Genomic DNA, 24078 nt, shown 5'->3' with positions numbered 1-24078 from the left:
CGCTACTGCTCGACCTCCCCGGTCGAAGACCTAGAGGTAAACCCAAGACAAGGTGGAGGGACGTAGTGCTGAAGGACAAGAGAGAATGCAATGTTGCTGACGAGGATGTCGAAGACAGAGCGAAGTGGAGGAGTAAAGTCAGGAAAGCTGACCACACCACCATGTGGGACAAATAGCTAGGAAGAGAGAGAGGAAGAGAGACTTTTTATGAATTGAAAAGTATACACCGCCTAGAATAATGTAAATTAAAGAAAAAACCGTGTCATGAGTTTGTCTGATCAGACGAACAATCAGAAGTAAGTGAAGCAGTAATGCGTTTCGGTTTGAAGGGTGGGGCAGCCGTTGTAACTATACTGAGACCTTAGAACTTATATCTCAAGGTGGGCGGCGCATTTACGTTGTAGATGTCTATGGGCTCCAGTAACCACTTTACAACAGGTGGGCTGTGAGCTCGTCCATGCGTCTAAGCAATAAAAAAAAGTAATTTGACCTTCGATTCTATTCTTCCAAATTATTCCCAACTACCGCATCTAGTTTCCCCATTATTTTGGTGATAGAGGGCATTTGCAAGTATTGTTTCCGCTAGAAAAACAGTTTTCGGTTGCGGTCTAATAGCTATGTTATAATTCTACTCAGCCTTCAACCTTATATTTCAAAGAAGAGGCAGGCAGGGGCATTCCCGACCAATCACCCCAAGTGAACGAAAGGCCACTATTCACCACTGAACAACCATGAATCTTGCGTTTATTCCAGGTAACACTAACCGCAACAATTCCTATAGATCAAATCCGTCACATATCTTATTTAGCGCATTAATCCTTTTGCATTCAGCACCAATCTACAGAAGATCCGAGTGTTGCCAAACAAGGGGAAACAGGTAAGCGATCCATTTGCGAGTAAATCCCTTGTAATCCTGAAATGTGTTCAGTGTAGGTGTTGTACTCGAGTTATACCGTGTTACCGGGGTGCTATCTGTAAACCGAATATTGTCGATGAAAATTACGCGCCATTTTCATTTCAGGGAAATTATTATATTCGTTTGATTTCAAAGTTTGGTACACTTATATCTGAGAATTTTGTATCTGACCTAATATCAAAACTGGTGGTAGGACCTCTTGTGAGTCCGCGCGGGTAGGTACCACCGCCCTGCCTATTTCTGCCGTGAAGCAGTAATGCGTTTCAGTTTGAAGGGTAGGGCAGCCGTTGTAACTATAATAGAGACCTTAGAACTTATGTCTCAAGGTGGGTGGCGCATTTACGTCGTAGATGTCTATGGGCTCCACTTAACACCAGGTGGGCTGTGAACCATCTAAGAAATAAATAAATAAATTAACGAATCATACAGATTTTACCACGAATGTCGTCTGGGTACTGTTTAAAATTGACTTCTTGTGAGAGTTCATACAACACTGCGGTACTTGAGTACTCTAAATAGGAATTAGAGAGGAAAGTAAAAAGGTGGGTGAAAAGATAAGACAAAGTAAAGATAAAGGTAACGTAAGATAAAGGTACAGAAGGCTAATGTGTAAGTAGTATGAGGAAGTAGGTGGGTCGTGGTGACATCAAGCTTATTACATCGAAAACAGAGTACGCTGCTTATAGGTGAATGCTGTTGTATGTCATTAACACCTAAACAAGGATCTCAAATTAAGTCCACGTTGAAGTCTAATATATGAACTAAAAGTTCTTTATTGATAAAGGTAAGGGTACCAATCGAATTTTAATGCGTTTTGATTTGTTTATTTTATATAACCAACTAATTCCTATTCTGTTTTGTTAGTGGTAGATCTAGAGCATTCCCCAGGAGAGTTGATGGCCCAATACTTTTCAATTTAATAAGTTAAAAAAAAGGGTGCGTGTACTTATGTACGCGCGTAAGAAGTTATACTTTATTGTTATTAAATTTATTCCTTTTTTTTTAATTTAAAGTTTAATCAATTTGAAAAAAAAAACGATTAAACAACATCCTCAAACACGCATATTGGACATTCCTTTTCTTGACATCATATAAATTCGGTAATTCTCGGTACGGTTCGGAAAGCTGACCTGCGGCTATATTCAAACTCGCCAAGTTACGTCGGTCGTATTGTAATGAGCGATTTAGTGGGCAACTTCATTCTGTTAATTTTGTGTCACGGTACGCGCGCATCGTAAAATTTCACTCTCATCAATTTTTCATAACGCGCCTAAAGAAGTATAACTTCAAAAATATTATTAAAAGAAAATAAGTAACTTTGGCAGTCCTAATCTACGTGAACTTTGAAATCGTTACAAAACAATATCCAACTTCAAATTGTTGAAGTTCAGATCTAGTTGCTTTATTACAAGTCGGGGATTAAAGGTTGAATTAGCCGACCGACGTGGGCAGATTAACAAAAGTGTATATCAAGTAATGCGTCGCCGGGGCACAAGTGAGTGAGCACACGTACAGGCAATTTGAGGAGTCACGGAGTCGCACAGAACTTTTCCGTGAGTAGGGTGGCTATGTGATAAAGAATCCCGGTCATTTTAAGATAATGATGTGCATTTTGAGGATTTTTTTGCTTGAGAAGGCATTAGATAGGTGGTAGGACCTCTTGTGAGTCCGCACGGGTAGGTACCACCACCTCGTCTATTTCTACTGTGAAGCAGTAATGCGTTTCGGTTTGAAGGGTGGGGTAGCCGTTGTAACTATACTGAGACCTTAGAACTTATATCTCAAGGTGGGTGGCGCACTTACATTGTAGATGTCAATGGGCTCCAGTAACCACTTAGCATCAGTTGGGCTGTGAGCTCGTCCATCCATCTAAGCAATAAAAAAATAATAATAATAAATGTTGTGCATTTTCAAGTTTGTTGTTTGAGAAGGCGTTAGATAAGAACGTCAATTTCTTGTCATCTCAAGTGCTAGTGACATCATGGGAAGTGACAAGGTTTGCTAGTGAGGTGTCTTCGATTTACAATCGAAGAAGTAAAGATGAAGGAAGCTTTGGAGCTCGTTTGGAACCTTAAGAGAGACTACGTCTTTATACCGTAAATTCCATGGTGCGTGCTCTTGGAAATTGTTTGATATGGCCTCATTATCTTCTTCTTTACCCGTACCACGCTATCTACCAGCACAGAATTTCTGACAACCTGTAACCACTGGAACCGGATAGCATTACTGCCTCGCTGCAGGAACAGGCCGAGTGTTGGTACCTACCGGGGTCAGCTCATAAGACGCTCTACCATCATTAATGACACAAATTCAAATTTTACAACTTTATTTTACACGACGCTGTTCTTTCTTCTTTGAAATGATTCGTGGAAATGTATTAAGTAAGTGTTTTATTAGAACAACACGCGTATAACCTTATCCCTCACTATTAATGCAAGGGGGGCTTATCCATACCTCTAAAACTACAGCTGACTTTGAAATGTTAGCCTAGAATAACCTAATCCGTACTCTCTCCGTGAGTCTCGTTAAATGTGACTACGAGATATTGCGGAGAACAGACAGCAGCGTTTTCTATATATTAAATCAATTTACTGAATCATAGGATCCGATGGAATCACTCCAGCTCGAAAGGTGGGATTAATTATACAATATTATTGTGACTTCGGTTCTAGATCTAAAGCAGGGTAAGACAGTATTCGGGCCATGATGTCCATGTGCTACGCTTACCACTAAATATTAGATGGACTGTGAGCTTTTCATTCTTACTACACAATTAAAAAAAATACGGGCCTTTTTTTTTCCAGCAACCCTATCAATAGACGGTAACGAACTGTAGCCAATTGCTGATCTTTAAATGCCTTTACGTGAGACTAGACTCGAAGGAGTAACTTCGGAATTGACAGGAATGTCTTGAACTACGAAATAAACATATATAATGCTCTTTTAACAATTATCATTTTCGGAAAAAATATATATTCAGGTCACACCCTTCTTCAATATTCCATAATTCAAGTTGGTTGTAATCTTCTGTATAAATATCGCGTAAAAGCACGACATTACTGGACAATAAACTGAGACAATTTACATAAAAGAATAACGTCCCAATCTATGATTTTTACGGCGGTTTAATGTTGCCATGAATCAGTGATAAAAAACCCTTTTTTATCCGTTGTCCTTTGTAAAGGTGACGTATGACGTTTTGATTTTATTGTAGTACTGTACAGGGTTGCCAGATAACAGAAGTTAAATATACCGTTTTTATATCCATTTTTATGGGAATTTGCGATACGGAATAAAATTAATTGATTTCAGAGAAAAGTAATTCTTATTACGTTTAAAAAAATTATATATACCCATGTCGAGTGTAACTCAGAAAGCTGGGAAGCATGTTTTAAAAATTCAAATTTAGACAAGCAACAATTTAGAATTGAACTGAAATATTTCTTGTAAATTTTTTGTACATTGATAGCTTATCGACGTTGACATTGATCTCATTGAGAGACATACTTTACTGTTGGCTTTAGAAATACAACGAGTTCACCGTTTTATGTAAATAAATATAAATCAATAAAGAAATACCCTGTTTCTTTCGATATTATAATTCATCAAATCTTTTGAAGTTATACTTCTTTAGGCGCGTTATGAAAAATTGATGAGAGTGAAATTTTACGATGCTCGCGCACCGTGACACAAAATTAACAGAAATGAAGTTGCCCACAAGTGCTCCAATACAATTGAGGTTAACTATCCGTATGTATTATTTAGTAATATAAATGACAAAATTATTATTGAATATGACGGCGTTAACGATATTTATGTTATACAGCACGTGCTATTGCACTCACACAAGCGAGGCGCGCCGGCCGTGTCGTTCCACTCGTAAACAACAGCTGCAACAGAAGTGACTCATAAGCCAGCTGCGCCGGCTAGTATAAAAAGGCGGAACGTGCCTTGAAATGAACATTCGTTCGACTGCGTTTGCCCGGTGCACTTACTATATCGTTGTTACGTTGTGTGATTCAGTGACTGTTGTACGTACTGGTTAAAGTTGGACAAGTGTTAAAGTGAATTGTCAAGTTAACATATTGTTGATTAAATCAGAAACCAAAGGTGACTTCGTTTTACTTGGTGTTCAACAAGATAATATCTACCCTCAAGCTTACATCAGAAGTGAGATCAGGACTCTACTCTCACTGGCGTGACGTGTTTGAACATGTTCGAAGTACAGCAAAAAAAACATGATGCAGATCAGAATACTAGTAGTGGTACGCCACAAGAGCGTGAATGCAGCATACGTAAGTCGTGTAATAACGTCTCTGTTACCTCGATGGAAGATCTGAGCCACGAAGAAATCGTCACATCTTACGTTCTGGCTCATGTTGCCCAGTTTGACTGTCGACTTCATCACATGGCATTTACTAACGGAAATACAACACGTAACAAGCTATTGCAAGAAATTAAGGCAAGTGCAAATCTCAAGTGAAACTTCGATCGCAATAATGGATCTGTCATGACGAGTGGGTAGTTCCGACACGAATCGTTTTTAAGCCAATGACTACTGCTAGAGTTACATGGCACTAGTACAGTAAACCAGGACATGAGACTGTGAATTGTCGCTGAAATTTTAGAATCTACTCGATTCAATACCAATAACACTACACGTTCGATGACTTCGGGCTCCAGCAAGCAAGCAAACAAGAAAGCAAGCAAGTTTCCGTGGGGAAGAAAAATTGACACATCTGAAGTCGTCGTGACCTGTAAGATAAGACGTCCGGTGCGTTCGTGTCTGGCGATGCGGCGGTGTTCGGGTTCCGCTGGCGGATGCAGGTTTTTCCGGTGAAGTGCGTGCTTGTGCGTGCTTGACATGTGTTCGCGGTTGGCTTCCTCAGTGTGGGAGTAACATCGTGTAAGAGAGGTGGAACCCGTAAAATTATAGTTTGCGTGGTGGCTGGTAAGATTTGTTGCGGTAAGAAGTTTGCATGGTGGTAAAATGTCTTGTGAGTCTGCACAGGTAGCCGGAGGTGAGACTTCCGCGGTCGCGGCCCACCCAGTCCGCGAGAACCGGGCAGATCGCCTCGACGGTACGGAGGCCGGCTGACGGGTCCGCCAAACGACGAGACCACGCCTCCAGCACGGACTGCCGATATTGGAGCCCCCGCGCTACGGCTGCACTTGCGCTAGGGCGCGCCGCCTCGTAGGAGACTGTGAGGTATCATTGAATAACTGCGATCGCGCGCTGCCGGCGTCGCAGCGCGGCGACGTTCTCGTGGGTAAGGACGTGGCACCAGACGGGTGCTCCGTATAGTGCCATCGACCGCACGGGTACCATCACCCTGCCTATTTCTGCCGTGAAGCAGTGGTGTTTTTCGGTTTGAAGGGTGGGGCAGCGGTTGTAACTATACTGAGACCTTAGAACTTCTATCTCAAGGTGTGTGGTGCGTTTACGCTGTGGATGTCTATGGGTTCCAGTAACCACTTAACACAAGGTGGGCTGTGAGCTCGTCCACACATTAATACGAAGAGCATAATCAAACTAAATTAGATACGAAGTTTAAAGGGCCGTTTAAAGTAGTTGAAGTATTGGATGGTGTCGATTTAATTTTGACTCTCACACATTCGCTTAAGGCTCGAGCTGCTACTTGCCTCACAAAAATACAGCCTGCAAAACCTGAACAACCTCCTCATCCGTGGGCGCCCGGCTCTCGCCTGCAAGTCGGCTGTTACGTGTGCGGTGATGCGAGCCATGTAGCTTCTGGGTGTTCCATGCGCTACAAGAAGAAAAACGACACTGCTCCAGGTGCTGTGGCAGGTCCAACCAGAGACGTCAACGTGTGTTCCAGAGCTTCAGTGTGTTACAGATAAGTGGTTTTGGCTCCCCCTTTATGTTCCATTCAGGGTCAGACTGTAGTCTTATAAAACAAAGCCATAGTAATTTATTCAATGGTAAGCGGTTTCATGAACAAATCACCGTAGTCACCCTAGACACGTCCTTACGGATCCATCAGATCCAATAACTCTTGCATTAGATACCTTCAGCTCTAACACTAGGAGCAGGCTGAGGAACCCCAGTAATCGTACTCGTCGAACTCGACAAAGAGGTCGACGTGCAACCTAACCCATGCATCAGCCCACTGAGTTTCTCGCCGGATCTTCTCAGTGGGTCGCGATTCCGATCCGGTAGTAGATTCATTCGCGAAGCAATTGCTCTTGAGTTGTTAGGTCTCCTGCGGAGGCGCTCGGGCAGTTGTTAGCAAATCCCACCCCTCTTGGCTGAGCCTTTGCTCGCCCACCCGTCCTGGTGAAGCAGGAAAGGCCTCCGGGCCACCAGTAATCTTTCAATCATCTGCAGTTTTGGAAAACGATAGGTATAAGTTGAGATATGTAAATGGTTCTAGTGTACAAAGTTCCCCATGAAAACTTACGCGAAGTACCTCGAGGCCCGTCAGGCCTACTAGAAATTTCTGAAAATTATAGTGACGATGACGTGACGGCGTACACAGATGGGTTAATTAATCTTGTTCGTGAAACTGATCTTAATGATGACGACTCTATCACTGACAATAGAAGCGACATTTTTGTCCGCAAATAGCGATACAGCAAACATAGTCTGTGGGTAGTGATACAATGTCTGTAAGCTCAGGCACCTCAGGTGCAGGTGTTGGAAATGTAGAAAACGATGGTCGGTCTCGCACTATTTCTGAAGAAATTCCGTATAAATGTTCTGGTTTAAGAAATGTTTTAACAAACGCTACCGTACACGCAGATTAAAAAAAAAAAAAAAAAAGAGAATTGTATGTGGCTAGAGAGATGTTAATCCGGACTAGCAAAAAAAAAAAGAGGAAAAAAAAAAAAAAAAAAAGGTGTGAAGTCATTGAAGGGTCTGTCCGGTCCAATGGCTTGGCTATAGGGATTTTCATCCAGATTAGCCACAACAATTAGCTACAGGGATTGCGATTCGGTCTAGCATTATCCGGTCCAGTTCGAAAAACTGAAGGGATAACAATTCCGGTCTAAGTTAAAAGGGACATACTTACATACCTGAAGAGTTTTAAATGAACTGGCCCAGGTATGTAAGCAGTCTGAAGGTTATTTATAGCCAGTATAGGATTTTCTGAAGAATTATGCGAACCGAACCGTACTAGATTGTTAATATCATAGACCACGTTTTAAGTTGCATCCGTTAATGTCAGGATGAACGAACACGTTTGTTGTTCACAGACATACCATAAGAATGCGCGCACGAGGACGAGCGCACGTCAGTATGGCCGTGACGGCGTTAACGATATTTATGTTATACAGCACGTGCTATTGCACTCACACAAGCGAGGCGCGCCGGCCGTGTCGTTCCACTCGTAAACAACAGCTGCAACAGAAGTGACTCATAAGCCAGCTGCGCCGGCTAGTATAAAAAGGCGGAACGTGCCTTGAAATGAACATTCGTTCGACTGCGTTTGCCCGGTGCACTTACTATATCGTTGTTACGTTGTGTGATTCAGTGACTGTTGTACGTACTGGTTAAAGTTGGACAAGTGTTAAAGTGAATTGTCAAGTTAACATATTGTTGATTAAATCAGAAACCAAAGGTGACTTCGTTTTACTTGGTGTTCAACAAGATAATATCTACCCTCAAGCTTACAAATATAATTTATACTAAATATTATTAAATTATTAACGTTAAATATTTATTATTAATTATTTAATGTGGCGGATAGCCATCATACAACGCAAGATAATTGACAGATGCCTGAATCTCGCTTACGACATTTTCAAGATAAAGCGCATATATTATACAAGTTCCGAACAACAACATTCGGACCGTCGGTCTACCGAGCAATATCACCCGCTCGGTGCAAGATCTTCCCTTTGTCGTATATCTCTACAACTGGTGACCTGCGACGAGATGTGAACACGCAACCTTCTGATTCATCATCAGCGCATCAAGAACTTCGGCTACCACAATTCACAGAATGAAGTTGCCCACTAAATCGTTCATTACAATACGACCGACGTAACTTGGCGAGTCTGAATATAGCCGCAGGTGAACTTTCCGAACCGTACCGAGAATTACCGAATTTATACGATGTCAAGAAAAGGGATGTCCAATATGCGTGTTTGAGGATGTTGTTTAATCGATTTTTTTTCAAATTGATTAAAATTTAAATAAAAAATAAGAAATAAATTTAATAAAAATAAAGTATAACTTCTTACGCGCGTACTTAAGTACACGCACCCTTTTTTTTTCATAGATCTTTTGAGTGATAGTAAAAATCTTGCTCGAAACTACTCGAAGTAATATGACCATTTGTTATTTTTTTATTTCTTAGATGGGTGGACAAGCTCACAGTCTACCTTCTATACAAATATGAGTTAACTTTTACGCGATCGAGAAGTTAAAACAACTCGCACTAAGCACACAGTAATACCACGGACAGAGCCAAGCCGCTGCCTACCGTAATTAAAATGTAAAACTAGTTAAATCTTAAAACTAAATAATGTACAATTATTTGCCAATTTTAATACATCACTGATATTCTGTAAGCTGAGTCTCGACGCGGCTCACGTCACGTGACCTTGCGTTGTGTCTACTCATTCGTATTAGATATCAATGCTAATACGACAGACGGAACATTTCCTTGTCTATCAAGTACGACTATAAATATCCTATAATATTATTTACTTTGAAAATCTCAGATAAATAAGACCTATAATTAAGTGTTATGAAATAAATGCCTTTCTATTTCGAGTTTTTTTTTATTGCTTAGATGGGTGGACGAGCTCACAGCCCACCTGCCACCTAAATGCGCCACCCACCTTGAGATACAAGTTCTAAGGTCTCAACTTGAGATTCTCAGTATAGCTACAACGGCTGCCTCACCATTCAAACCGAAACGCATTACTGCTTCACGGCAGAATTAGTCAGGGTGGTGGTACTTACCCGCGCGGACTCACAAGAGGTCCTACCACCAGTAAGTATGGTACCAAAGTAGTAGTGTAGTACCACCAGTGTAGTACTAAATCGAGCGAGGAGTATAATATAGCCTATAGCGACGCGGGCACCATCTCTGTTATCAAATGATTTTTACCTTTATTCTTCCTTAATCTTCCATTGCGTACATTCCATTAAGGCTCCCTTATAAATATCATACAAGAAAATGCCACATCAATATTTGATTCCTCAATGCTTATAAAATCAACATTACAAACTTATTAGGTACAAAATGGCTGTTTTAATAATCATGATTACAGTATTTTAGCAGACATAAGTACACCTTGAGTCGAATCGTTCAAATACTCTTAATCTGTACCAGGACGCATCAAGCGTACCTTGACCGTGTACTAATAGACTCGCACGCGTACCCAGCACGTCAGATCACATCACTCTAATGGGATAATCGGCTACCTACTGCAAGGTTGTGACGCTCCAGGCAGTCCTGTGAGCTCCGGCCGCCCCGCTGCCAGTCGCCTGCCCGACACTACGCCTGCCCAATTGCCGCTAATGACACCATTCGAACGCGTATCCGTTCAATGTACTCCCAAGTCAACAGGGATCATACAGTTTGTGCTCCGACACGATCTGAAACATATCATTAAACCGCTCCGAGAATTTTTTCAAATCAGTGCTATGCCGTGATCCCTGGAGGACGTACCGAAAATGATCGCGGAAAGGTGTGGAGAGACGAGAATGCGCCCCGCGGGAGGACGTGCAAAAAACGGGACGGCTCATTCGAATGATAACTATGATTGATTGGACTTTAACTGTTGAACAACAGCCTAACGTGATGAATGGAATAAACGCATCCGCTGGGAAACCGGCGGCCGTGGAAACGGGGAAAGACGAAGCGAAAATTAAAAGGTCCGGCGTCAGAGAGAAATTGATGCAGATCAGATCGAACATTACGGTGGAACCGATTATTGCGTGTTACATTATGTCTAATGTGTTCTCGGGACTCGCAGTGCAAAATCTGAATTTAGAGAAGGCGTGCCGAGTGAACTTGGGTTATAGCGATGAAGTGTGTTCGGCACTGAACAGACGGCAGACTGAGAATTACACGATGGAGGAAGCAGAGGTCCAGAAACTAACGGCATCCGTGCAAGCGTGGAAGAATATTGTACAAACAGCATTTCCGTGCATTCTCGTGTTATTTGTAGGCTCTTGGAGTGACAAAACTGGAAAGAGAAAAGCGTGCATATTACTCCCAATCGTAGGGGAAGTACTCTGTTGTACTAGTTTTATTTTGAACACGTATTTCTTCTATGAATTACCGTTGGAGATAACGGCCCTATCGGATTTATTTCCGTCATTAACAGGAGGCTGGATAACTGTGTGCGTCGGTGTATTCAGCTACATTGGAGATGTGACTACGAAAGAAATGAGGACATTCAGGGTGGGCGTGGCGAATCTCTGCATGTCCCTGGGGATTCCGCTTGGTATGTCCCTGAGCGGTATACTACTCCAGAAGATTGGTTACTACGGGATATTTTTGATATCAAATTTTCTGTATTTGACCAGTTTCATTTACGGCTGCATTCGGTTAAAAGATCCCGTAATATCAGAAGGGAGGCACACGGTGAGTTCATGTTCAAATTAGCACGGAAATAATTGGATTAAATGTATTTGATAGAAGTTTTACTGGTGGTAAGACCTTTTGTGAGTCCCGTGGGTAGGTACCACCACCCCGCTTATTCCTGCTGTGAAGCAGTAATGCGTTTCGGTTTGAAGGGTGGGGCAGCCGATGTAACTATACTTGAGACCTTAGAACTTATATCTCAAGGTGGGTGGCGCATTTACGTCGTTGATGTGTATGGGCTCCAATAACCACTTCACACCAGGTGGGCTGTGAGCTCGTCCACCCATCAAAGCAATACAAAAATAAAAAATAAAGAACTCGTCCACCCATTCATAAAAAACTACTAAACTCTGTTTGCACTCTATCTATATCTTTAATATTATAAATGTGTTTGTTTGTCCTTCTTTCACGTCGAGGCGAAACAACGGGCATGATTTTTTCAGTGATAGTTAGAAGGATAACATAATACACCGAATCAGCTCATTTCCACGGGAAACTGCATTAACACTTTTCCTGGACCCCGTGAGCGAAGCCGCGGGTGGCAGCTAGTAGATTTTAAGCTCTCAAATCGCAACACCGATATAAAGCATGATAGTCTGCAGTGTGTAGTGTCAAGTCGTTTGTCCATTATGACATTTCTAATAAATAAAAAATACAAAATACAAGAACAAGAGTTCAACATTGATTTAGCATTGTATTGAAATATTAGTTTGATGATCTTTGCCAGCTTATAACTGTTTTACTTTTTCCTAGCCTTCCGTCTGCGGCTGCACCCGTGTTCATTGTAATTCTTAAAATAAGTCGAGCGTATGTTTTTTTTTTTTATTGCTTAGATGAGTGGAGGAGCTCACAGCCCACCTGATGTTAAGTGGTTACTGGAGCCCATAGACATCTACAACGTCAATGCGGCACCCACCTTGAGATATAAGTTCTTAGGTCTCAAGTATAGTTACAACGGCTGCCCCACCCTTCAAACCGAAACGCATTACTGCTTCACGGCCGAAATAGGCAGGGTGGTGGTACCTACCCGTGCGGACTCACAAGAGGTCCTACCACCAGTAAGTCATGCAAGCTTACGAAAACAGTTATTTTTTTATACAAAACCACCATAGCTTCAGCTATTTTATCGACATTATTTACAAATCTATACTACTAATATATAAATCTACAGTGGTTTTTACGGATGTTCCGTTATAACTACTGAACCATGCATCCGATTGGCTTCAAACTTGGTTTCCATGGAGAAAATACATGTACTTAATGGATAGGCTAATATTTGTATGAGCGTTGGACTTCCTACACCAGTTGCCCCCCAACTGGTGTAGGAACTGGTGTAGGTGGCGTTAATGATGAGAATCTTTGTGGGGGTGAGAAATGATAATGTTAATTTTAAATGCCCAGCGAAGCGGACGGGTACAGCTAGTTACATATAAAAACCATCCTTAATTATCGCTCACTCAAATCGGTTGCGTGCTTTAGGATAAGTAAGCGTGTAGACATATAGACACAAACTACGACTACATATTGTAAACAGTATCTAAAGGCATTTCAAATTCGCATCGCATTATAAATAAAATTTGTAAAGAAAATGTATACAGTTATAATAAATCAGTTTTCAATCGGCTTTCGAGTACAGAATAGATGTTATATTGTACAATACTTCAGAGAGATTCGCAGTGGCGTTCAGAGCTAGTTCTGTGTTTAAGTGATAAATTGCTGTGAGCTCGCTACGCAAATTCTAACGAAGGGGAACGTAACGCAATCGTTTTGTGCGAGGATCGGACGAGGTGCCACCTTTTATACCGCCGTAGGGCTTTCGGAGTCACCGAGTCTGTTATCTGTGTATCTAAATCGTCGGATTCACGAAAAAACAGATAGCGAACGTCAATACCCAATTCCCTCACTAATATTGAAGTTTCACTTGAAAATTTAACAACCAAATATGTGTATTCGATAACGGATGTCCTGAACCCCAAAATCGAGACAGACGACACGTAAAAAAAATTAGGTGACCTTTTAGTACAAGCTTCGTTGTGTAATTTTTATCTCAGTTTTTTTTATGGGTACGAATGCATTCGCCGGTCGCGTGTTAGGTGGTCACTTTTTTTCTTACCTATACTGATAGCCTTGGGAGGCTATTTCAGCTTCTCCTTGAGTTGCAGGTGAGCTCACGGGGCTCAAACCTGGAGTGTTGCTAACACTGGCCCTAGCAAGAGCAGTGCTTCGCAGAATCTACCACCGGATCGGAAACGCGACCCACTGAGAAGATCCGGCGAGAAACTTAGTGGGTTGTGTCTATGGTTAATTTACTCGTCAAACCCTTCGTCGCAAGCGACGGGTTCGACCCGTCACCAGTCCTCCAACAGCGATCCGGTGGTAGATTCTGCGAAGCACTGCTCTTGCCAGGGCAAGTGTTAGCAACACTTCCGGTTTAAGCCCCAGAAGCTAACCACCTACGCGTGAGGATAAAGCTGAACTAGCCTTCCAAGGCTATCAGCATAGGTAGTAACAAAACACAAAGTGTACTTAGCACACTTGTCCTGATTAGTTGTGCGCGCATGGCTTACGTTACAAGCCAAATTTTTTACTTGTTTTTATTTATTGTGTATCTTTTCTTCTTTGCTTGCAATGTGTATGGTGTGCCTAATAAATAAATAAATAAATAAATAACGGCTGTCCCATTATTCAAGAGATACGTAGGGTGATGGTACGAACCCGTGTGTGTTTAAAATACGCTTTACCGCCACTAATTAGATTTCTGTATCGAAACTGTGATATAATTTTTTTATCTCAGGTATTATTATTAGTGTTATTAGTGTATAAAGTCTCTCTTCACTCAATAGATAGAAGATGAACTAATCCGTCTATCTAAGCCAATAAAAAAATCCAACAATAGTCCGAAACTGCAGGTTTAAATTTTTTTCTTTATATATTAGGTACACAATACTGGATAAAATGTACATACATTAACAGTTAGCTTTAATAGAAATATGAATACATTGTTCAGTTCACCCTTTTGGGTGTAAAAACAACTTTAATTATAATAATACCATATTATAGATGTCTATGAACATTGGTATCTTGCGCTTACAGCTCAGTCGCTGTTCTTGTAAGATATCGGACTCAGGGCTGGGAATTTCATGTTTTAAACAAATTATAAATACTGTAGTAGCATGTGAATTGCGATAATAATATATTCTCACGTGTATCTTGGTTTGTTTGACGATGTATTTAAAATGTTGTCTACATTTTTAATACTATAAAACGAATATCTACTTGGTCTGCCGATGTGAAACAGTAATAGAATTTAAAGTTTGCGAGTGTTAATGTTGGCTCGTTTTTTTTTAAATTTTATTGCATACTTGGGTGGAGGAGCTGGGCTGTCCACCTGTTATGTGGTTATGTGGTTACCGGAGCCTATAGACATCTACAACGTAAATGCCGCTACCCACCTTGAGATATGAGTTCTAAGGTCACAGTATAGTTACAACGACTGCCCCGCCTTCAAACCAAAACGCATTATTGCTTCACGTCACGAATAGGTCAGGTGATGGTACCTACCCGTGCGGACTCACAAGATGTCCTACCACCAGTAATATTTTTCAAGCGGCAATCTTTAGTTTTTAAATTAAATTTAGTTATTATTTGAAAAATCCTTGTCGGCAGCACCATAGACGAGAGACCCATTCGAAGCTAAGATCTGATCCAGTCCGTCGATATGCAAACTGACAGTTACCACAATGACATTACCTACTCGTGCCGACTCACAACACCTACCACTAGTCCTAGCACCAGTAAAATAAAAATCTAAAAGTTAGGTATTGTCAATGTTGTTGTATTTTTTATTTTAATTTTTAGGAGCAACCGGTTGGTTGTCGCGGATGGATATGTTCATTCTTTGACGCCCGCCACGTGAGGGAGACGTTGACGGTGGCTTTCAGAACCGGCCCACGGCGGAGAAGACTCAGGGTCTCGCTGTTAATTGTTGTCGTATGCGTTATATTCGGACCTTTACACGGTGAGTCCAAGTATGCTTGCTTAGCTATAGGTAGGTTTTTATTATTTTTATTGTGTAGATTATGAAGAGGTCATGGCCCTCGTAGTGTCGTTTGAAGGCTTAAGAAATGAAGCTAGAGTCTCAGCTGGAATGAATGATTTAAAGTCGTCCATAATTGCTGAAGTGTGCAATTTCGGGTATCACTTAAAGCCCAGCGGTACTTTATGCCAGCACGGGTAAATATAATTATGGGGTATTTTGGATGGCTGATGTTCTAATGCTATCATAGGTTATCATTATACAAGTTAGTTCGTCGTTCTATTACTTCAGTGTATTAAGAACATATTTTTGATAATCTATCTATATAATATATATAAAAATGAATTGCCGTTCGTTAGTCTCGCTAAAACTCGAGAACGGCTGGACCGACTTGATTAATTTTGGTCTTGAATTATTTGTGGAAGTCCAGCGATGGTTTAAAAGGTAGATAAATATGAAAATGCTCGGAATTAAATAAAAATAACAATTTTGTTTTCCCTTTGATGTGTCCTCCGTCGGACAGATTTCTTTTGTTAGTTTTAAGGTTATTTTATACAAAAGTTTAGGTCTTTTATTTATCGATTGAGTCACTACGCAGTCTGCCGGGTCAGCTAGTTTTCAAATAAATATTAGTAAAATCACAACGGTGAGTTTTAATGGTTTCGTCACTAATTTTTGTTTTTTTTTTTTTTCAGGAGAAATGAATGTTTTGTATTTATTCATGAGGTACAGGTTTAATTGGGACGAGGTACAATTCAGTATGTTCTGCACGTATAGCATCATCACCAATTTAGTGGGTAAGTGGGAAGTGGCCGTCCAGTATGTGTCAGCCGTCTTCGGTACTATGCGAATCTTATAGCTCTGACATATTAGTTAGACGAACGAAATGAATGATACATAAAAAAAAACACGTGTGGCATTCGGGAACTGCCGCGGTTAAGCTATTGCATAGCTTTTTTTTTTAATCTACTTATGCAATTATAATTAGTTAATAATAATTTAATGTTAAAACAATAATAAAATAAGACCACGCTATATTTATAAACATTAACAAAAGCAAAACATTAACTGTGCCCATCACACTCATAAGCTAGACCGCGCGAGAGAGAGATATACTATACTGAGAACTCAGAACTTATATCTCAAGGTGGGTGGCGCATGTACGTTGTAGATGTCTATGGGCACCAGTAACCACTTAACGCCAGATGGGCTGTGAGCTCGTTCACACATCAAGCAATAAAAAAAAAATAAAAAAAAAGATGGGCGGACTTTTCATGATGCGCATGCAGTGTGACGTTACGTGTTTCGATGTCGAAAACCGGACAAATTAAAGTAACCCCTTTTCATTTGGGTACAGGTACATTGTTCTCAATCAGCATATTCAGTGACTTCATGAAGCTGGACGACACTGTAGTGGGCATCATCTCTTGCACCAGCAAGATCTTTGCGTCTCTAGTCTTCGCTTTCGCCACGACCACTGCTGAGATTTACATAGGTATGTCCCGACATAACGAATACAGACATAAACATTTTTCGACTTCTTTATCCTGTGTTTTTATTTATTACCCTTGTAGTCAGACGAGCATACGGCCCACCTAATGGTGATTGGTTATCATCGCCCATGGACTTCGGCAATGCCAGGGGCACAGCCAAGCCGCTGCCTACCGCGTCTTTATTTAGCATATTTTTTCTAACTTTACTGTTATTATGTTAAAAGGCTATTAGGAATTTGAATTTTAAGGGTAGTCGTTTTTGTGGCGAGAAAATCCTAACAACATAGTTGAGTGTGGACAACCTTTTTCTTAAATAACAGTGTTTTCGTGTCTTCAAAGTTAATATGTATTATTATTGTGTTAATAACAATTGCCCTTATCTAGATAATTTGGGTTAAAGGCAAGAAGAAAAGGCCTTAACATGAAATAGTACGATCTCTTATCTTTTATTCTGTTTTAGCTCCATTGGTAGAGATATTCAATGGTACATCGTTCATCGCAATGCGCTCAATAGCGTCAAAGTTAGTGACGAGCGAGGAGCTGGGTGAGTGACTGTTTCTTAAGCGACTATTGATCTAATTTCACCATCCCGTAAATGTTAATGCGATTTTTTAACTATAGGAAAAATAATTTAAATAATTATTTGAAATTCGAAGATACGAGGATATTAGAGGAAATTCTAGAAAATATAAAAGCATAACATATAATAGTTTCTATTTAGACTCGCCATTAAGGCTTTTTTCTTGCGATAACCGACAGTCTTTCTCATTAAAGCCATGAAAGGAACTTTACGAATGTCAAAAAAAAAAAACCAAGTCCCTCTCTGTACTTAAATTTTATTGAAGAACAAAATGTATTTAACATAAATAATGAATCTGACAAAAAAAAAGTTGTCTGATTATATTTTTTAATTTGCACATTTCTGTTGCTGTTTATGATAGTATTGTAAATATAGATATCGAAGCGCCACGAACAAACTTTATAATCGGCAAACGATAAATATGAAAGCCTAAATAAACAAACAGAAATCGATTACCGTTATTATTATTTACTTTGAAGAATAGATACGTTGATTACAATACTTTGATTCGTTCAAGTTATTACTTTGTTCGTAACAAATAAAAAGTATTTTTTATAAATTAGAAGACGTAACTTCGGTAGATCCTTACGGTCCTTATCGTGCTACGCTATAACTGAAACTGATAAATGAGAATTGAGAGTTTAAAAACACAGATGTGGCTTTAAAATGATGACAGTAAAATTAATAATTTATTTAACGAAAAAGTCTGGTGAATAATTATGTCACCTTTATTTAAGCAATACCTAAAATGAGCATCATCTGAATTTAATTTCATTTAGTTATTCCACAAGGTTATTTGCCACGAGCGAATTAACCCATAACCCACTGAGTTTCTCGCCGGATCTTCTCAGTGGGTCGCGTTTCCGATCCGGTGGTAGATTCTGCGAAGCGCTGCTCTTGCTAGGGCCAGTGTTAGCAATACACCGGTTAGAGCCCCGTGAGCTCACCTACATGTTTGGGCGAAGCTGAAATAGCCTCTCAAGGCTATCAGCATAGGTAGAAAATAAAAAAAAAATATTAAAAATATTAACAATTAACCCAAAATATAGTGGTATTTAAAGTACATATATTTCCGTCTAGTTATTGGAAAATACTGATATTTTGATATATTTTCTTCCAAAATTGTACTGAAAAAGATATGTGTTATGTATAAAAAATACAGGCAAAGGCTTTGTTGTAAATCGTGCTTATATCACAGAAAAAATGTATGAAATGGCTAATCGTATTTATATCACAGAAAAAATGTTTAAAATGACTAACCAAGAAAAGTGTTTCAATTTTGCTATTAAGCTATTCGAAGCTATGTTCAAGCACAGCTTTGTTTAGAAATTTATTAAAACTTAAATTACACTATCTTATTTTAAATGCGTAGGTGCGGTGAGATATTTGGGTTACGTGATAAAATGAACTTGTCAAACCGAAACAGTTCTCAACGTTTTACTTCAAAGAACTAATTCACACAACTAGGTGTAGCTCATTGATGTATTGAAACATTAATTACAGTAATTTACTTGAGACGTAAATTGTTTGTCATTACGAACAACATTTACTTTATTACACAAACAATTAAACGAAATGAATGAGACAAATCACTTTGTACAGATATTAATATACTTTATACGACGTTAGATTACTTAATTATCCCAGAGTCGACTGGTACTGGTGGTAGGACCTCTTGTGAGTCCGCACGGGTAGATACCACCGCGCTACCTATTTCTGTCGTGAAGCAGTGATGCGTTTCGGTTTGAAGGGTGGGGCAGCCGTTGTAACTATACTGAGACCTTAGAACTTATATCTCAAGGTGGGTGGCGCACTTACATTGTAGATGTCCATGGGCTCCAGTAACCACTTAACACCAGGTGGGCTGTGAGCTCGTCCACCCATCTAAACAATAAAAAAAAGATTTGATTGTCTCTTAAAATAGCTCACGATAAATTACACAGACGATGAAAAAGAATACAAATTTTGTTCAGTCACAAGAAAGTATTATAGTTTTATACTAGACTAAAGGTGGACGTAATGTTTTCCAGAAAAACAAAATTGACATCTGATCGTAGCGATACCTACCAGACCCAATTGTAAAATAAAGCCATCGAGGGATCTCAGGTGGCTTTTACAAAATAGGATACTGCAACAATAACATATCGATTTATAAAAAAAACTATCCGTACTCACCCGCTTCGTTGGGCATTTAAAATTAACATTATTATTTATTGTCAATATTATTAGCGAGTCCAATACTCATATAATATTAGCCTATCCATTAAGTACACGTATTTTCTACATGGATACCAAGTTTCAAGTCAAACGGATGCATGGTTCAGTAGTTATAACGGAACATCCATAAAAACCACTGTAGATTTATATGTTAGTATAGATTTGAATTTACTTGTATACTGTTAGATGTTATATGACAAAATAATACGAAAGTACCTCTGTCCGTTTGTTATGCCCAAAACATTGACTTGGTTTTGAGGAGATTCGTTATGAAAATGTGTACTTGCCATTTTCGAAAAAAATTGACCTCCGATTCCACTGTTGGATATTCGACCACATGATATGAAGTATAATCCATGGGGGACGAAGCTTTTTAAGCGAAAATTATCTTCTCTAAGCGAAAATTTTCTTCTTTTTAAGTGTTTGTATGTTACTTTTCTTTGCTTTCCGAAACCATTAGTGATGGTATTTGGTTCTTTTATTCTTGGCGCTCCAAAGAATGTTTTTTATAGTACCATCAATAAGGTACGTGACGCAGGATTAGTTTTAAGAAATCAATTTTTTTACAATTATCGATAATCGCAGCTGAGCGTGACCCGGTTTCATTAGTCAATTATAGGATGTAGTTTTTTTTGTAACGTAATATTCTTATTAGTGATGCACACAGTGTACGACTTAACTTTGTAATAACGTACAAAGAATAACATATTTTTTTATCATTGACCACGATCTCACAAGCGTTCGTTTGCGCAATACACCAACTCTTATGCAATCAACCGTGAATGAAGTGTACCACAATAAGTTCGCACGTTACCGAATGACCGTGGGTTGTTGCCGAACCTCCAATTTTATTTTCTTTGTACCACGAATAGAACTTAAAATTTATATTTTTATAATAAGGAACTTCGTTCCTATTCGGTGTCCCACGACACCACACATATTTTTTAATTTTGTAGGCAGTCGTATATACTGCCTACCTGATGGTAAGTGGTTACTGTCGCCGACGGACATCAGCAATGCCAGGGGCAGAGCCAAGTCGCTACCTACCGTTAAGTACTCTCCACAAGCTTAAATCTGACATAGAACTGAGCCTGTATAATTAATTATTTGTAATAAGACTATAACAGATTATAACTTGATCATTTTGATGACAAGAAGACGACGTTTATACTAGCAAATCCACGAACAATGTAGTTTAATCAAAACAGATTTAGTCTCCGGGGCATTCGTGAGCTCAGTACAGCGCCAGGCCTTTGTGATTTCAAGGAAAATAAGATTGCTATTCATAAATTTTATTGTCTGCGCTTTTTAACACGCGTTTATTAGCTAGGTATGTACTAGTGTGTTCCTTTTTAATACGTTTTTATTAGCTTCAGACGTATGTATGTATGTAACGGAATCTTTGAACATGATTTTGACCCCCTTCAAAACTTCGGATTAACTTGAAATTTGGTATACTTATTAAGGACCGATGACGATTCAATATTAAAAAGAAATTGAAAAAATTGAAATTCAATTAACAAAATGAAAAATAAATAATAGTTTAAAAGACTAACAAAATACGCTTTTATAGAAAATCCAACTAAAAATAGACAATTAATTTTAATAAATCTGAATTAAAAATACTGTAAGAAAAAATGATTTTCCATTTAATTGACTCATTACTTAACGTTCTGAAGCTAGGCCAAATTTAAATAATTACTCAGGGATGTACTGTGCTGACCGTAGCTAATGTTTGTTGTAAAGGCACAAGAAGAAATCTGTGGTTTATAAATATATAAATATAACACGTTTAAAACCAAGCTGCGTGAATATTTTGCGAGATTGTCTACGCACTTTGACGTTGGCATTATAAAACTCAGTACAAGAGTATTATTGGTGTATTAAATGAGAATTGAAAATAGATTTCTTTAATGGCTTCGTTTAAATGTTAATCGTGGAAGATTGCGAATTATACGCGAAAGTGGTTACCGTGATGCGTTAGTATTAGCTTGTCCAACGGCTAAAGTAAATTAGTAAACATAGATATTGTTGTACTCTTATCGATTTTGGCGAGTCGTAGACAAAATTAAAAATAAAATTTCCGATTAAATTTTGAGTTTTTTTTTGTTATTGTATCGTTGCCGACATTTCGAATATTTTAAAGTTTTCCGGGGCCACTGTCGACTAAGGTGTTATTTGGTCTAAATTTGAATATTATGTTGCAGCAGTAAAAGTAGTTTTAATTATCACACATCATCGGCCTATAGCAGACCGCTGTTGGACATAAGCCACTCCATTGAACACGATCTTCGGCTTTTCTCATCCAGCTCTTGCCAGCCACTCCGCATTTCCAATTAAATATGTTCTCGTTACTCCACACATCCATCGAAACATTCACATCTCTGCTGCATGCAATCGCCTTTCATTCGCCACTTAAGCTACTTTAGCACCTTTGTTTATACTAATTTTTTTTATTGCCGTTTTAGGCAGACGAGCATACGGTCCACCTGATGGTGAGCGGTTACCGTCGCCCATGGACTTCAGCAATGCCAGGGGCAGAGCCAAGCCGCTGCCTACCGCTAAAACTGCTACTAACAAACATAGATACTGATGTTCTAAATAAGTTCGTGTATCCAGGCAAGGTGAATTCTCTGTTCGGTCTGGCGGAGGCGATGATGCCGCTGGTTTACGGACCGCTCTACTCCCGCGTCTACATGGCGACGCTCAACGTGCTGCCAGGCGCCGTCTTCCTGCTCGGAGCCGCCATGACCGTACCGGCTGTAGCTATTTTCGGGTATGTATTTTTTTATTTTGGGACGAAGTTCCTTATGAGACGATGCGGAGGGGTACCGTAACCGGGTTAAAACGTCCGTAACGTAAGATTTTTATTAGTAACGCACACAGTGTACGACTTAGCTTTGTAATAACGTACAAATTAGTAATGCACACAGTGTACGACTTAACTTTGTAATAACGTACAAAGAATAACATATTTTTTTATCATTCATTGACCACGATCTCAGGGCGTTCGTTTGCGCAATACACTAACTTTTATGCAAGCAACCGTGAATGAAGTGTACCACAATAAGTTCGCACGTTACCAAATGACCGTGGGTTGTTGCGAAACCTCCAGTTTTATTTTTTTTATACCTCGAATAGAACTTAAAATTAATATTTTTATAATAAGGAACTTTGTTTCTATCCGGTGTCCCACGACGCCTCACATCTTTTTTATTTATTTATTGCTTACGGTGAGTGGTTACCATCGTTCACGTCAGCAACGTCAGGGGCAGAGCTAAGACGCTGTCTACCATTTTTCCGTACTTAATACATAATAAAATATTTAACTAAGTCTTTTTTAGCATTGGACTTCTTAACATCAAGAAACATTCGCTAGTCTTTACATATATTTAATTGGTGTAAAGTTTGGTTGTAAGGTAGAGGCCTCTATGAGCTCCGGTTTCCACTTAAAATCCTGGTAAACTTCCAGAAAATGCAAGTCTAAAACGACACCTACAATACTACTAGTTAATTTCACATACTTTTCGCTGATTCATAATATTTTTATCTAAAGAGTACGTGTTATTATTATGAAATAGCTTATGTACATGTTAAGCCGTACGTAATAAAACAAAATAATTGCTCGTACCTCATATTTACCTCAGTACAGCCGGTGGCAACGTTCTTAAAATAATTTCGAATTTATTTTTTTGTTAATGGTATACAATTCAAAATAAATTTTAGTCTTGTGAATTGTACGAAGAGGATTCGCCATGCTTAGTTTGGCCGTTTTCCGAACGAGGAAATCTCATACTTATTAATTAAGTAGGGAAATAAAAAGACAAAGGATAGTTCTCTTTTAAATAGTTAATATTGTTGTCGTACGATCTGACAGAATTCTCAAAATAAATTAAATCACGTACTATTAAAAATACATTATTAACGATAATGTATTTTCTTAATTGCTTTAAATTTTGGAGACGATTTTCGTGTTAACGATTTTTTTAACATAACCAATCTATTAACTAGGTTCCATAAGTACGTAGTCTCGTTTGCTTTAATAGTAAGTAGTATGTTCACTGCTGTTTCCGCTATCGTTCCAGATGGATGTACTTCGAGCACCAGCTCGACAGCAAACAAGTCGAAGAAATTGACGATGTCAATAAAGACGTTTAGTTATATAACCGGACTATTCAGCATTTATAATTGTGAATGTGCAGTGTGTTTAGAGTGTGACTCAAATAAAGTAATAAAATATTTATTGGATTTTTATTGGTGACTGTACA

At 39.2% G+C, this 24078-nt stretch overlaps 1 protein-coding gene and 1 long non-coding RNA gene across 3 annotated transcripts; both read left to right on the top strand.

Annotated features, from left to right (window-relative positions):
- The first annotated feature begins 4751 nt into the window (after positions 1-4751).
- LOC149500393 (uncharacterized) lies at positions 4752-8498 on the top strand. 2 transcript variants are annotated; one of them, XR_016324973.1, is made up of 2 exons: positions 4752-5757; positions 5928-8498. It is a non-coding gene; the product is annotated as an uncharacterized LOC149500393 (long non-coding RNA). The 2 variants fall into 2 exon arrangements; XR_016324974.1 differs by having other exon boundaries at positions 4752-5822.
- A 1871-nt stretch (positions 8499-10369) lies between these two features.
- LOC114240217 (putative peptidoglycan muropeptide transporter SLC46) lies at positions 10370-24051 on the top strand. The gene is made up of 7 exons (XM_028170688.2): positions 10370-11484; positions 15343-15502; positions 16216-16317; positions 16878-17015; positions 17474-17557; positions 22430-22586; positions 23896-24051. The coding sequence occupies exons 1-7, from the start codon at positions 10645-10647 to the stop codon at positions 23966-23968; spliced, it is 1554 nt and encodes a 517-aa protein (XP_028026489.2). The 5' UTR covers positions 10370-10644; the 3' UTR covers positions 23969-24051.
- The last annotated feature ends 27 nt before the right edge of the window (positions 24052-24078 follow it).

The sequence above is a fragment of the Bombyx mandarina genome, chromosome 22 (genome assembly GCF_030267445.1).
Source record: "Bombyx mandarina strain Sakado chromosome 22, ASM3026744v2".
NCBI classification, from domain to species: Eukaryota; Metazoa; Arthropoda; class Insecta; order Lepidoptera; family Bombycidae; genus Bombyx; species Bombyx mandarina.
Note: the sequence above shows the minus strand (reverse complement) of the source record. Positions and strands in the feature narration are given on the sequence as shown.